Source organism: Bemisia tabaci, chromosome 1, assembly GCF_918797505.1.
Source record: "Bemisia tabaci chromosome 1, PGI_BMITA_v3".
NCBI classification, from domain to species: Eukaryota; Metazoa; Arthropoda; class Insecta; order Hemiptera; family Aleyrodidae; genus Bemisia; species Bemisia tabaci.
The window spans coordinates 11,922,233-11,938,089 of NC_092793.1; the positions used below are offsets into that span (position 1 = coordinate 11,922,233).

Here is a 15,857-nt window from a genome sequence, read left to right on the forward strand (position 1 = left end):
CGGGACTGGATGTACTTTATCGTGGGGGGGGGGGGGGGGGAGCTAAAGGAGATAAATGGACGTATGAAGCTTTTTTCACGTTTTATTGGGGGGGGGGGGGGATTCAGGGAAGAGTCGAAGGGAGCGAGGCAAACTCTTCGAGGGGGAATACAAAATTTAAGGGCCTACATCCAGAGGCGTGGGATCAAAATCCGGTGCAGATAAATGTAGAATCTATTGGGGGGGGGGGGGGGGGGGGTGGTGCAAACTTTGGATGAAATGCGGGGCAGGCTCAATTTCACCTAGAAATGAGGAGGAAGTAAAAATCAATAAGGGGGAAAATATCCCCCTGTTAAATCAGGTAAAATAAAAAATGATATAAAATTTCCTTGAGGCAAAAAGCTCCCCTTCCTTTCAAAATCAAGGAGTACCTCTCACGTAAAACTCGGAATGCACACCCCCAAGTCAGCGTGGCGCCGGCGCTAAGACAAAAAGGAATAATGAGAGAGAAGCGACAAGTGACTGCCGCGTCAGCCCAGTAGAAAATCTGAGTCTGAGAGCAGCGATGTGCTCCGAATTGACGCGGCGCAGGTGACAAAAAAAAACAAAAAAACAAAACAAACAAAAAACCGTTGCAATGGGAAAACAGCTGAGCGGCGCGACCTGACGTCGCGCTGCAGTATGCAAGCACAATTCAAAAGTAACAACGGCAACAAGGCAATGTGACGGTTAAACAAGGATAGGCTAGTCTCACTCGCACCCACGGGTTAGCATAGACCCCAACTCCGTTTAGCTTCGTTTGATTTTATTTTTCAAGATTTTCGCTTTATTTTTTTCAAAACGTATACATAATATATGCTGCTACACGGATTGTATATTATTTTTTGAAAAAAATGTGACACATCTGAGAAAATAACTAAACAAGAGTCAGTAAATGAGCAGCGCGACGTGGTGGCGGAATCGTCAACTAAAGCCGGGAGCAGTTCGGGAGGAATCACCTTAAAGTTGCTGTTGCTCAAAGCTGCAGAAAGCTGCCGGCATCTACATGTTTCCCGCATTCCTCCTGTTAAACGTTAAATCTGTGATAACAAAGTTTCCAAGTATTCGTTGACAATATATCTTGAGCTCCTTTTGTTTTTCAAGTTTTCTAAAGGTTTTGAGTAACATTATGTCTATAAAACACTTTGTCTCGGTGCTTCGTCAAAGGTCTGTCAGAAGATAGTATTCCTGTTCGGGCGCAAATATGTGCCCACTGAGGTTGAGCTGCAGATTTTTCAACCTCTGATGTACTCTGCTGTTTCTGCAATTTAAATTATTACATCTGAAGAAGTCGCAGCTTTAAGAACCATGAAGCTTGTAAGTGCCCGCTATTATACGCAATCATTGTGGTTTGTTCGATTTTCTTGACGACCTACCCAATTATACCTGAAGAATATAGTCGGCTAATGCTATTGCTTGTACATCACTAGCTCAGAGTTCGTCGCTTTCTTCGTTCAGTAGATATAAATAGACTATGTCAACAGAAGCAAAAGCTCCGTAAGAACCAATGTTAAAATTTTTCTTCCCAGAGTCAGTCAATCTTCGTACTTATTGAAACCTGATTTGAGGCTAACCTACGATTATAAAATTGGAACAAAACATAAAACTTTAGGCAACTTTACAGTACTCCTCCGGATTCACGGTAAATAAGTGTAAAAAATCTCGTTTAATTCCTAAAAACGTCTGTATCTGTTATTATTCAGCTTCTTCAGAATGTCGACATGCCGCAGACGCAAACAGTACCTATTGGCTCAGTTTCGCTTCGATGACATAAAAATGACGGAGGCTTTCGCCTCTATTGACATAGTCTATTTATTCTATGTTACGGTGCTCTGTTGAACTGAACAGCTGTCTGTACCAGCTTTGGATAGTAAATGAAACCTCCCATTAGTTTCTCCATCGGCAAAAACCTTTCAGCAGTCAAGTAAAGGTTAGATCCCTAGGGTAAAATTTCCTCTGGGAATAACTGGTTACCTTTTTTAAGTTTTCCATGATTTAGTTAAGCTTTGATTCAGGAAAGGTCTCGGGATGTGAAAATGGCGCTAGTATTTTAGAACTATCCCATCGAATACTCTCTATCTCTGAGACTACCTAATAACCATCCAATGCGAAACGTACCTGAAAGTTTACTAATCTGTCAATAGATGACTGGAGGCTCCTCAGTCGGAGTGAAACCCAAGAAAATTATCAGAAGAAAGAAAATAACAAATTATGTCAATGTAATCAATGTATGCAGACCTTTTGCAATCTATTGATGGTGTCTCTAATTTGCACTGGAGAAATGACCTTAGAGTCCATGCCAAATGAGTTGACACACTTTTAGACGGTGACAAAAGATCTGCCGTCTTGATTCTTCCATTTACTCTGCATGTAGAAGTGAAGTCAGACGATCTTCTGTCGCAGTCTAGAAGTGCGTAAACTTATTTGGCATGGAATCCACCACAACTTTTTAATACCTATATTGTCTATAATTTTCAGCAACTACACAACTTTTAGTTGAACTTTCCATAGCATAAGCATTGCTTTTTAACGCCAACTACACTTTTTATGTTTTTTTCTGTCAACTGCACAGTATTGCTTGAGCAGCCATTCAAACAAGCCATGTTATGTCTTGAAAATGAAGGAAATGACAATCATGTTAGACTGCGGCTTGTCAGCTCAAAGTATTCTCAATTTCCTTCCACTTCCGCTTGTGCCAAGCCCGCGTCTAGGAAGTCTCTCTAATTGGCTGCCACGCGATTGTAACGATCCTCAACTAGAAGGGGTAAGATTTTCAAACCATCTATCTCTCTTTCAATCAGTGCATACTCATTTCCCTCCAAAGTCAAATTCACGCAATATTTTACAATTTATTGCTGTTTTTGATCACATAATAGGATAAGCAAGTAATACTGTCTTACAAGGAAAAGAAGAATTTGAACCACCAGTTCTCATACTTAAATATTGACTAGTTTAAGTGCTTTAGAGCTTTTGTCTTTTGGTTTGAAAAGCTTGAGGTTAAGATTGCCCCTAACAACCTGACGACCATCTTGGGAGAGCGATTCAAGCGTTCCCCGGGAATACATGAATCAGACTGGATCACGGCAGTGGATCAGGATAAGAAAGTAATGCCGTTCAACGTGATCCTCTGTGGTTTGGATGAATAAATAGTTATTTTCTGAAAGGTTTATGTCATCAAACGCATTTATATTTGAGAGGTAAGTTTCCCCATGAAAGAAGTGAAATCATCTTAAGTATATGTAAATGCCTTTTTTTTTAAAAAAAAAAAAAAAAAAAAAAAAAAAAAAAAAAAAAAAAACTAGTTAAAAAAACTTGAAAGCATTAGATGTGCAAATCACAGTTGCCCACTCCTCTCAGTAAATATTTGATAAGGGCGCAATGGAGGAGAAATTTCATTATAAACTGCAACTATTGCAAAATGGCTACTAGTCAAAGGCAGATGAAAAATTGTGATCCTTTTTAAATTGTCTAACTTCAATTTTTCAATTATTTCTTCAGGAATTGAAAGAATGTCATGGAAGAGTGTTTGTTGACTCTGCTCCGGAGTTCTGTCCTCCTCTAGGAAAGTTGATCGACTATTCTGAAATTGATGTTATTTTGATTTCAAACTACACTGCGATGCTGGCACTTCCATACATAACAGAGGGAACTGGTTTTCATGGGATTGTCTACGCAACAGAACCAACTCTGCAGATTGGAAAGTGAGACTTGCTTTGTTTTTATTCCAACTTTCCTAAACAGAAGTCCTTGCCAAATGTTAATAATATAAATGGAAGTGTTACTTCTCCAACTCAACGAAATTCTTAAGTTTCATAAAATAAATTTCGTTGAACTATTTAAACACGGAGCAAAGGTGATAGAAATCTAAAAATAAAGGAAGAATCCATCTTCAGCTTCCCTGAATTTAGGAATTATGACAAAATAGAAAAATGTCATCACTCTTTTTTAAAAACTGTAAACTTATGAAATTTTTGGAACATCAGGTGAATGTGGATAATATTTATGCTCCACCCTGTAAAGCACAATCTTGTGATTAAAAATTTTCTTAATTCCTTCCATTCGTTATTCCTCTTTCCTGCTTTTTTTCCTGATTGAATGCCATTGTATACTATCCCATCGTCGCTCATTTAAATTATACGTTTTTTTGTATTTATTCCAGATTTTATCTAGAGGAGCTTGTACAATACTTAGAACAAACGCCAAAAGCAGCCCTTGCAAGCCGATGGAAAGAATTGCTACATTTACTCCCTCCTCCTCTCTCCGAAAGTTTCAAACCCCGTTGCTGGAAACAGCTGTACAATCTCACTACTCTATCAAGCAGTTTGGCTCGGATTCAAACTGTTGGTTATAATGAAAAACTGGTACAATCTCCTCTCTATTTAACTTTAAAATATGGAAGTAACTCAAATGAGCTTTGTCATTAATCAGCTCTATCAGTTTTTTTATGATAAACCAAGCACCTCATTGCAATGGACCACAGACAAGGTACGAATTTAAGCATTCTGATACATGTTTCTTAACCAAAATTTCACGTAGAGCACATTCCCGCAACGAAAACTAATGAAACAAACTCCAAACGAAGATATTAACGTTTTTATTTCACATCGGTTACAAGGAATTTGAACTGCCCGCTCACAAGAACTCAAAGGTCTACAAGAGTCAAATCGCACACTACAATGGTTTCAACAAGCTTCTCAATCGAGTGATGTTCACTTCTTACCATGTGTTGTTCAAACTATAAGCAATTTGCTACAGCTGAGCCAAAGCGTCAAGATTGAGGTTGCCAGATTTTTATATCGCAGAGACTGTCATGATAACGTTTAGCGCACTATTTGAATCACGCAGAGCATTGAGTTTTCATGAGCGGGTGGTTTGAATTCACGCATCAAGAATCATTAATATCTTTGGAAGAAGTTGATTTCGGTAATTTTTGTTGTGCGCGTTGTATTCTACGTGAAATTTTAGTTAAGAAACATGTATCAGAATGATGAAATTTGTACCTTGTCTAGTGGTCCATTATATAGATCATTTATTGACCTAAAGTTGAGGATTAGTACGATCCTCTATTTCCTAATTTGGAAAGGGAAAGCTGTATCATAGACGCCAAAGATTTAAGAATACATGATTAATCTGAAGAGAGAGTGGTAAATTTTTAATATCTCTTAGATGAGAAATGGTCCTCTCTCAAAGGTTCATGTTTCCTTACACTCCAAAGATTTCCTCCCATTTGCTGCAAACTAAGGATTGCAAGTAGGGAAATGGTCTTGCATTTACTTTTCACCTGTAAGTGGTACTTTGAAAGTGCCACACTAATGTTTCTTGATTCTTATTTCATTCTCATGTTTAGTTATCGTCATCATGATTCAAAATAAGAAATCAAATAACTACGTCAAACATGTTTCCATTTTTGCACAGCAAGTTTATCATCGTCTCCATTGGTTTGTTATTCCAGTGAAATTTCGCAACCACATATTTTTATTTCCAGGATGTGTATGGGGCTTTGAAAGTAACTGCTGTTAGTTCTGGCTACTGTCTAGGTAGCAGTAATTGGGTCATCAATCTTGATCATGAAAAAGTAGCTTATGTCAGTGGCTCTTCGACTTTGACAACTCATCCAAGGTAAGTCCATTTCATCTGGTTCTTCCTTGTCACAGCATTGTCATTATGTTAAAAAGTGCAATGTAACTGCCACCATGGCACTGCTTGAAAGATTGAAAATTAAAGTAAATCACCAGACATCACTGGTGCAGCTTCGAAGCACTAAGTAAAGTTCACTTTGTTTTATTTTTTTTAAAAAAAAAACCTGTGGAAAGTGACAACATGCCGTATTAAGACATGACTCTTGTGTTTCTAATCTTATCCCTCTTATTTAAAGAAAATGTATATTTTTCAACATGTAAACGTTAAAATTTGGCAATGGTATGTAGCGTGTTGCCGAGCTTTAACAACAAAATTTTTTTCAAAAAAATTATAGAAATTAAAAATAAATGTAAAATTTTGAACATTATTTAGTTTAATTTAAAACACTACATTTTCACTATAAAGATAAATTATAAATTGAATAACAAGCTATAATAGTTTACCATAACGGATGAAAACTTCATAAAATATAGCTTCTAACTACATAAAAGTGACCCGCTCATTGAAGTTTTAGACTACAGAAAATAAAATTTTTGTGAAAACATAATATTAATTTAAGTTTCCTGAGAATAAAGAGTTGACAGAGCAGAAAAAACAAAAGCCTCAATAAATTATTTAAATTAATTAATCAATTTTACTATCACTAAATTAATAATTATTTAATTCTTTTATGCTTCATGTAACAGCAAATTTTTTACCTTTATTTTAGGCCCATGGATCAAAACGCTCTTAAAAATGCGGATTTACTAATTTTGTCCGGACTTACACAAGTCCCCTCTTCAAACCCTGACTCAATGTTGGGAGAACTTTGCATGACTGTCGGTAAGTTTCATCTTCGCTTCAAGTAAGTTCATCTTCGTAAGTCTCATATTCATCTTCATTTTCCAGGTCTCCCTCTTGAGTGCCCAAATCTTTGGCAGGTATGAAGATATTATACTTCACACTCTGTGAAATGGTTTATTCCTTCACAATTCCTGCAAGCCATCTTTTAAATTTGAATAACTGAACTGTGCAAGTTTGGTGCTTATTAAACAATCTATTTATGTGTTTAAGATGGAAATTTCTTTGAATTTCAAATGCTTGTAATGCAAGGACAAAGTGAGGAAACATTTATGATTAGAGGTATTTTAGCCCTCTTCTTTATTATTTTTTCCCTAACCTTTTACATTTTTTTTATAACATTTAAAGAGAGGAGTTTGGAAAAAGTGATGAAAAAGCAAAGATTTTCTTTTTTATAATTCATCAATTTTTCATGTGAATTATTTGGCTTTATTTCCATTCTGTAAGTTCATCTTGAAGGCCTGGTTTACTAATCTGAATGTTGTCTTCCCTTTGCTGTACCGTTTGCTTTTCTAGTGTGTGAAGTTTTTCCCATGCTGTTTAAAACTAATTAATGTAATTACTCTATTTCAGTCAGCACTCTCCGCGGAAATGGTAGTGTCCTGATTCCCTGCTACCCCTCTGGTGTAATATACGACCTGTTTGAATGTTTATCAGCGCACCTGGATAGCTCATCCCTCTCTCAAATACCAATGTTCTTCATATCTCCTGTTGCTGATACCTCTTTAGCATATTCAAATATCCTAGCTGAGTGGTAAGTTGGTTGTCACAACTACCTAATTAGTTTGTATTGTTACAGAATATATTTGTTGCTCAGTAAGAATCTCATGTCATTCCATCGTCGATTATTTTCCATTACTTTCACATGTATTTAAAAGAGAAAAAAACAAGTTTTATTCACATTCAGCTAGCCCACTAAATTAAAAACCAAATCAAAACCATACATTAAAAACCAACCTGTAACCAAATTGTTTGAATTCTTTAGTTAATTCCAACGTAAATTCTCAATGAGAGAAAATTTAAGGTCCATTTGAAAAGAGTTTCATATTTTTGGGTTTTTGTATTTGAATTTTAACATATCAATGGATGAGCAAAAATTAGCCAAGAAGAAGTATTTTAACATTTTTTTATGGCAGACAGCTCCAACTAAGATTTTAGCCAACTGAATTTTGGCACCGCAGGCTCCGCTCTTGCAGGTTTCTTCAAACAATGAAAACAGGCTGAAGTAACAAAAATAAAATGTAGGGAGGCAGTGAAAAACCAAAAAGAAACTGAAAAAATTTCCCATCTAGCTTCTCTGACAGAAAAGTATCAAACTCCTCCTAGTTTCAGAACCTCCACAATGTCTTAGATCAATGGTTTACCATAATTTTCAATGCAGCTTAGGAGGCTTTCAGGATCTGCAAGATTGTTTTATTCCATAAGTGACATTTTTTACCTCTAAGAATTTTCAAAAAAATTTTCCATTAAAATCAATGGATCGTAATGCCCTCCTCTATTCTATCCGCGAATCATGTTCACAGGCTGTCCGAAGTTAAACAAAATAGAGTTTTCATGCCAGAAGAACCGTTTCCTCATGCATACTTAGTGAAGATGGGCCGGTTGAAGCACTTCACACACATCTATGCAAATGGATTCAACACTGAGTTTAGAATGGTAACTTTCAAACTTGCTTAGTCTAATTGTATCCAATCGTAAACAAGATCTAAACATCAAAAATACCTTGTTATCCTCTGAAGTGTGCTATAAACTGTGAAACTTATATGTATACACTCAACATTCATTTCTGGCAACATATCTCTGCATTCTGACTTGAATTTTGAAGAATCTTCGTCATCATAAGTGCATTATGTTTTAAATTTTTGCCCCTGATCTAAATTTGAGAGCTAAACGCACACATACCTATAATAATCTTGGAGATAAAAAGAGTTCTATTATTCAAGTTTTAAACTCCTTTGTGAGCCTATCAAAATCTGTATTTCATGTACCTTTGGTGATACTGATTGCGGATACTTTGGCTGTAATATACAGGCATTTCTAATTTCTATAATCTTCACTGAATTCACAACTTGTTTTAAATATTAACTGTTTTCATATGCACCAGGCATTAACCTCTGCAATATGCTAGAGTTTCACCAAAGTTAGCTTTGACTTACAAAAGTCGTAAAATCTAAAAAATTCTCACATTTATGATCGCTTTTTTTCTAGCCTTGTGTAGTATTTTGTGGTCATCCTAGCCTTCGGTTTGGAGCCTCTGTTCATTTTGTAGAACTGTGGGGATCAAATCCTGCTCATACAATCATTTTCACAGGTAAGATATCGTGAACGATGAGGTTTCTAAACAAAATTAACATGCTTTTTGTTTAATCTATCTCAAATGAGGAAAATTACCCCCATTTCTTTTTTCTTTTCTGAAGAGAAGGGATTCTGTTCTTCCTATTAAAGAACTGCAGCAGTTTTTCTTTTTTTTAAAGAAGTTTTTTTTCTTAAATCTAATTAGTTCTTAATGACATGTGAGGTAAAGTTACCCAACTTTTTGCAAAACATTTTATCAGAGATGTGACCGCCAGTGGTGCAAGATTTGCTTTTTGTGGTTCTTAGATTACCATGGCAGGTATCGCATACCCATTATCAACAAGCTTTCTAAGAAGTGTACAAATCAACAACATAGATCGTCCATGCATGAATTTATAACAAAAAGGTACGGTGGAAGAAAAACCTTCGTGACCCAAGTTTCAGCATTTTAATAAACTTTGTCCATTTCTATCTCTATTTACTTACTTCTTCAACCTCAAATTTCATCATTTTTCTTTGCGATAAGACTATGTGTAATATAGGTATATATGAACTAAATGAAATGTAGGCAGAAGAGTTTATTTTTTTCACTTTCCTTTATCAATTTGGTATTCAAAGATTTCTATAAATTGAGGTAACCCCTGACATGGTCATACCATGACTTTGACGCACTAGAAGAAGCCTCTTTTAAAATTCCCTCCACATCTCTTGAACTTTTTTTCCAAGTTGTGAGGACTAGAAAAGCTGCAAAAAATAGCTTGTCACACATGCCACCACAACACTAAGCCAAGCTTTAAAAAATAAATTGAAGAAGAATATCATGAAACAACCCAATTTCAAGGTAGGCTGCAAAGAGTATTAGTTGTTAATCGAGTATTATAAGGTTAAAAACTTTTAGTGTACTTATATTTTTCTGTTTCAGAGCCTGATTTTGCCTATCTTGATGCTCTAGCCCCATTCCAACCTCTAGCAATGAAAGCAGTCCATTGTCCCATTGACACCAGTTTAAACTTTGTCCAGGCAAATAAATTAGTGAGAGAATTAAAACCAGCAAATTTAGTTCTACCTGACTGCTACACCGTTCCTCCGCCTTCTTTGCCTCATCGAACTGATTTAGTCATCCAACAGGTTGGCACCTATTCAACTTTCTCAAATAAATAAAGGGAGTGAGTTTGAAAGTAGGCTCAAACATACTGAATAGATGCATTATGAGTCCATGGCAGGGCTGAGAGCCAGCTGTGATTTTTGGAATCGTTTTCAGTTACAGCTCATGAAGGGAGGGTATGGATTCGATTGACATGAATCGATCGAAAAATGAAAACGTGAATGAACGTGAAACGTGAAAAATGAAACACCGATTCGATCGACAAATTGTTAAAAAACCGGTGTCGATTCGATCGACATGAATCGATCGAAAAATTAAAACGTGATTCGATCAACACCGATTCGATCGACAGTTAATTTAAAAACACCTGTGTCGATTCGATCAACATGAATGGATCGAAAAATGAAACGTGAATCGATCGACAAAATTCGATCGACTCACGGATTTGTCGATTGATTCACGGGTTTGTCGATCCATTCACGGATTTGTCGATCAATTCACGGTTTGTCGATTGATCACTGGTTTGTCGATCGATTCACGGGTTTGTCGATTGATTCACAGTTGTCGATCGAATCGGTGTCATCATGTCGATCGATTCACGTTTTCATTTTTCGATCGATTCATGTCGATCGAATCGACACCGGTTTTTTAACAATTTGTCGATCAGTCATGTCGATCGATTACGTTTCATTTTTCGATCGATTCATGTCGATCGAATCGACACCGGTTTTTTAACAATTTTTTGATCGAATCGGTGTCGATCAATTCATGTCGATCGATTCACATTTTCATTTTTCGATCTATTAATGTCGATCGAATCGACACCGATTTTTTAACAATTTGTCGATCGATTCATGTCGATCGATTCACGTTTTCATTTTTCGATCGATTCATGTCGATTGATCACGTTTTCATTTTTCGATCGATTCATGTCGATCGAATCGACACCGGTTTTTTAACAATTTGTCGATCGAATCAGAGTCTATCAATTCATGTCGATCGATTCACGTTTTCATTTTTCGATCGATTCATGTCGATCGAATCCATACCCTCCCTCATGAAGCATATTTTTAACCGACCGCAGTTCTGATTCTTAGGTTTGTTTTAAAGCAAACCAGTTTGTTTCTGGTCCTAAAACTGGTTCCAAATTACAGTCTACACAAAATCAATTGATCGAAAAAGGAAGCACTTTTTCTGCATGATTCGATTAATTAAATTAACACCAGATTCAAGTTGTAGGAATTGTGGTTACTGAGTGGAATTCTAGATTATGCACCTTTTGGATCCTAGTGGACAGAACTTTTGATTATTTTAGGATTTACAAAATTTTGATAAAATCGTTCATTTGACAAGAATTCTAGGAACTGAAGCGGAAATGGTTAACAAATGGTTCTCAGACCTAAAATTTCAAGTTTCAGAAAATACATTAAAATAAAAAGACTGCAAAAGGAGAAACATTGCGTTTAATAATGCAATATTGCATCAAGAATATACATAAATAGATGGTACATGCTGTAGGATCGTTTCTTTAAAATTTCAGGCAAATTTTTTCATTCTTGTCAACTAAAACTTGGCGTGGGATTTCTTTTGATGAAATCTCCAAATACTCTGCTCATGGTTTTTCTTTTCTTCTGTTTTCTAGGCTGACCACAAAGTACTGGTAATGAAAAGAGGTGAAGTTATTTCCCTTCCACTCAAGAAGAAGAAAGTCAAAGTGAAGTTAAGCGCAGAGTTAGCCAGCTGCTTAACTCCAACTCAAATTAAACCTGGAGTCATGCTATCATCCCTCACTGGAAATTTAGTCGTTAGAGATAACCATTTTGATATTAAGGTAATTATTATTTATTTTCTGCGTAGACTGGGACGATATTTTTTTCATGTGTTGTATTTATCAATGAATGCATACACAATTTGTAGTTCAAACTACCATGGAGTGCTATAGGTAGACACCTATCTTCAAAAATTTATCACATAAAAAGAAAGTACAAAATAAAGTTTGAAGTACAGTGGACTCTTGATAATTCGAAAAACCTCGTTAATTCGAAGGAAAGTCTGTTTCCCTTGAAAATCTCTCGATAATTCGAAGAAAATCAATGTATTTTTCTCCCCTCATTAATTCGAAATTTTTAAGCTGGCGCGGCCCTCTATAATTTGAAATTGCGACGAAAATTCTCTCTGTAATTCGAAGTGTGGGAAGTAAATATGGTCCTCCCTCTATAATTCGAAATAAGAAGGTACATTCCCTCTACAATTCGAAGTCAACTGTTTATGTATCTGGGTGTCTGAATGGCTGATGATCTGGGTGGCTGATAGGATTGTCAACATATAAACAAGTCCCGTGTGTCTCCCCGCTATTTTATTAATTAATAATTAATAATTTTAAAATTAAATATAAATAATTAATAATTAATAATAACTTAGTGTAATTTTTACTTCCGTAAAGAAATAAACTGATATTTTTGGTTCGTTTTGGCGTAAATCCGTCCATTTGCCCCTCTATATTTGAACCTCTCTAATTCGAAATTTCTCCACTTAGAATCTCTTTAATTCGAACTCTCTTTATGAAACCTCGCTAATCCAAAGAAAAAGCCGATTCCCTTCAATTTCGAATTATCGAGAGTCCACTGTACCAACACACCATGTTAGAACCGCTTGATTCATGTTCTCTAACCGTAAGATAAATCTGTAACAAGGGGTGATAGATCTGGACTGAGATGAAAAATTTCATTAATTTTTATTTGAAACATGAACCCTCACGAAACTTAGGATGCACTCAGGAGGCCAAGAAATGCCGAAAAACAGTGATGTCTCAATTTTGAAATTTGTTAGCCCTCTTCCTCACTTCCCATGGTTTTTCCATTTGTTATTGCCACATATCCTTTTTAACATCTCGAGTGTTCTTTTGAAGTTTGTTCCTATTTTTCCTACAAATTGTAGCTTGTAAGATGAACTTGAAAATGAAACATTTTATTGTCAGTTTCTATCGAATAAGATGATAAGTGAACACTAGAAGGGAGGAAGTAGGCACTTGACAAAGTCTGAAGTAGTGTCATTCCGCACTTACTCGTACCTCAAAATTTCATACAGAAGCTGACAGTTTCATCAATTTATCTTACTTACTTACTTACAACAATGGCACTGCAGCGTGGGGTGGGCTTTGGCCTCCAAGACGACGCATCTCCACCTTACTCTGTCGCTGGTCTTTTCCTTCCATCCTATCACTTTCATAACTCTAAGATCTTTCTCTACCTCATTGCCATTTTAGCCCTGGCCTTCCTCTCTTTCTCTTCGATAGAACTTTGGCTTTCATGATTCTTTTCAGCATTCTTTCCTCCTCCATTCTGCTAACGTGTCCTAGCCACTGAATTCTTTGCGATTTAATGAATCGAACTGTATCTTCTTGTTCCAGTGATAAATTTGATCTACCTCTAGTTAATATTACTTGTATGCATGCATACTTCGATCAGACATTCACTCTAGAAGTTTCAACTGTTTAAATTTTTTCACAAGTACTGTTACTAATAATGTAATGTAATTTAAATCTTGCTCACCGGCTTCTTTGGACAATGTTAAAGCAAAGCGACGGCTTTGATTTTTCTTACCCCTTTCCTACCCCGGTAGGAAGAGCGGATAAGTTCAGGATCTATTTTTTTAAAATTTAATTTGTTTACATGGTATATTAACCATGTCTAAGTTTTTCACTTTCAAGAATGTTTTGCATAGTTTCACAAGTACATAATATATTTACTTCCAGATGTTTGAAGGTAGTGAAGGTGATTCAAATCAATTGTTACCAGTTAAATCCAGTCAGAATAGTCAGTTTGAATGGGGAACCGTTAATGTAGATCTCTTTGTTCAACGATTAAATGAAGAAGGTATTACAGATGCCAAAGTAGAACCCAGTCCATCTGGCTACATCATACATTTGGTAAGAGCTTTTCCCCTTATTTTTAAAATCAAATGACATTCAATTTTTTTTTTTGTATTTAAAACCTTCACTGAGGGTGCATATTTAAATTTTTTTTCATAAAAAATTAACTGGAGAGTAAGGAGTACAGAAACCGAACTTCCGTATCTATTATTGATTCGAAATGGATGCTTGCGAAAATTTAAAGTCAGGAGACATTCCTCACAATGCAGCACTCAGTTATAAATATTTGGAAAGTATTCAGCCATTCTGGGACTCTGGCTCTAGCATGCACAAATAGAATACAATTTTTAGAAATAAGCAGGATTACAGAAAGAAAGAAACAAAAAAGTCGGGTTCAAGCTGGGAGACCAGGACCACCAAATATTGTTCCTTCATGATGGTAATGAATTTGAGTTTGTCCTCGCTCGATCCTATTGTAGCTACTCTGCTTGCCACAAAGCGCTAAAAAATTAATCACATTACGGACAATTGAAGTTGAAAAGAAGCCAGGCAGCAAAAATTCACCATTAATGATACAAGATGCATGAAGAAACTGTGTTTTGATAAAAAACTCAGGTGTGACAGTCTCATTAATCCTCCTTAATTGTTGTCATTTAGTGCCATGTCATGCTGTGTCTTTCTCATTTTCCTGGTTCTAATTCTATTTTAAATTTTCCTGTAATCAGCAAAATCAAGACACTGTGATTCAAATCGATGATAGATCCACGCATATCTTCTGTGAAGAGCCGGACCAAAAACTGAGGAAGCACCTGCGGAAAGTTTTATCTGAATGTTTGAATAAGTTTTAAAGATCATTGTTCTTATGTGTAAGTAATTGCTATTTTTTGTAAAATAAAATTTTAAAATTTCCTAGCTCTCCTCGCTTTATTTTGACCTTCTCTTCACATCACCCATAAATCATAAGTTGGGTGCACAGTTTTGAATCAGAAATTTGATTACTTGCGTCTGATTAGTGATGATATTTTTTTATTTTATCTTCAAGTAAAATGTGAGCTCAGTGCTGCTTTGATAATACTTTATGTACTAGTTTGCAAGTGTGTAATGTAGCGGGCCATTTCTTTAGAGCACAATCATCTTGGAGCAGGCCAAAGAGGCTTCATTCCTCAATAATCCTTGATGTCATACCTTGTGTATTAATTAAGCACAAATTTATTTCCACTAGATAGTGACAAAACCGTCTCATTTTCCGCAAAAAGTTTTTGCAAATGCATTTGATTTCATTGAGATTTTTATCAAATTTCCATTCTAACCTACTCTTTCTTTCGGGTAGAGTTTGTTAAAGTGTTTGTCCTCATGATCATCTTGTTTGAAAGTCCAGTCAGGCACCTCAGCCAGGTTCCTCAGTTTACATATGATTTTTTTAAAATATATGCCGTTGAAGTTTTGTAAAAATCTAGCCGGATATTGCAAGAGTTTGGAAAGCCAGAATATAGCATGTTCTATCCAAGCAAAACTAATCTAATTCCTTTGTCTTGCCAGGAGATATCAATGTATCTAGATGTTCACCGCACAAGAAACGGCACTTGCAGCGTTGAGGAATCCTATAGGACTATTTGTAGAATTTTTAGAGGCACATGAAGAACGTCCAGATATTGAAACTGAGGTCAATTGTAAAATTGCAAATTGCTGCCTGTGTTTTATTTTCTCATAAGGAATCTATTCAACAATTTTTCATAAAATTTTCAGTGAATTTTCTTCACTCTCTCAAAAATTTTCACATGAAATTTTAAAAGACGGTTTAATAATTTTTATTGAAAAAAATAAAACATAATCAGAGATTATAAGACGTTGCAAGGCGCTATTTATGAATGATATTAGGTGATAAGGAAAGAGGGGGTCTAGGACATACTGTCTAACAAACTGAGTGTGACTAGTCAAGCTCAAAACTGCTCCAGATTCATTTTTTTCCTACATGTGACTTGGTTCGTTCCTTTTTAATGGAAAGCATTTAAGGGGCTTGGAGGATAAGGCGCATAGGTAAAAGCAGTTTTTGAAAAAATCAAGATATTAATGATTTCAAGCAAAAAT

At 35.8% G+C, this 15,857-nt stretch overlaps 1 protein-coding gene across 1 annotated transcript; it reads left to right on the plus strand.

The window, feature by feature from the left end:
- The first annotated feature begins 976 nt into the window (after positions 1–976).
- IntS9 (integrator complex subunit 9) lies at positions 977–14,681 on the plus strand. Its single transcript, XM_019055964.2, has 13 exons — positions 977–1,335; positions 2,591–2,782; positions 3,517–3,719; positions 4,178–4,379; positions 5,504–5,637; positions 6,368–6,480; positions 7,072–7,252; positions 8,022–8,154; positions 8,707–8,809; positions 9,716–9,921; positions 11,541–11,729; positions 13,653–13,826; positions 14,495–14,681. Exons 1-13 carry the CDS (start codon positions 1,327–1,329, stop codon positions 14,615–14,617), a joined length of 1,962 nt encoding a protein of 653 aa, XP_018911509.1. The 5' UTR covers positions 977–1,326; the 3' UTR covers positions 14,618–14,681.
- The last annotated feature ends 1,176 nt before the right edge of the window (positions 14,682–15,857 follow it).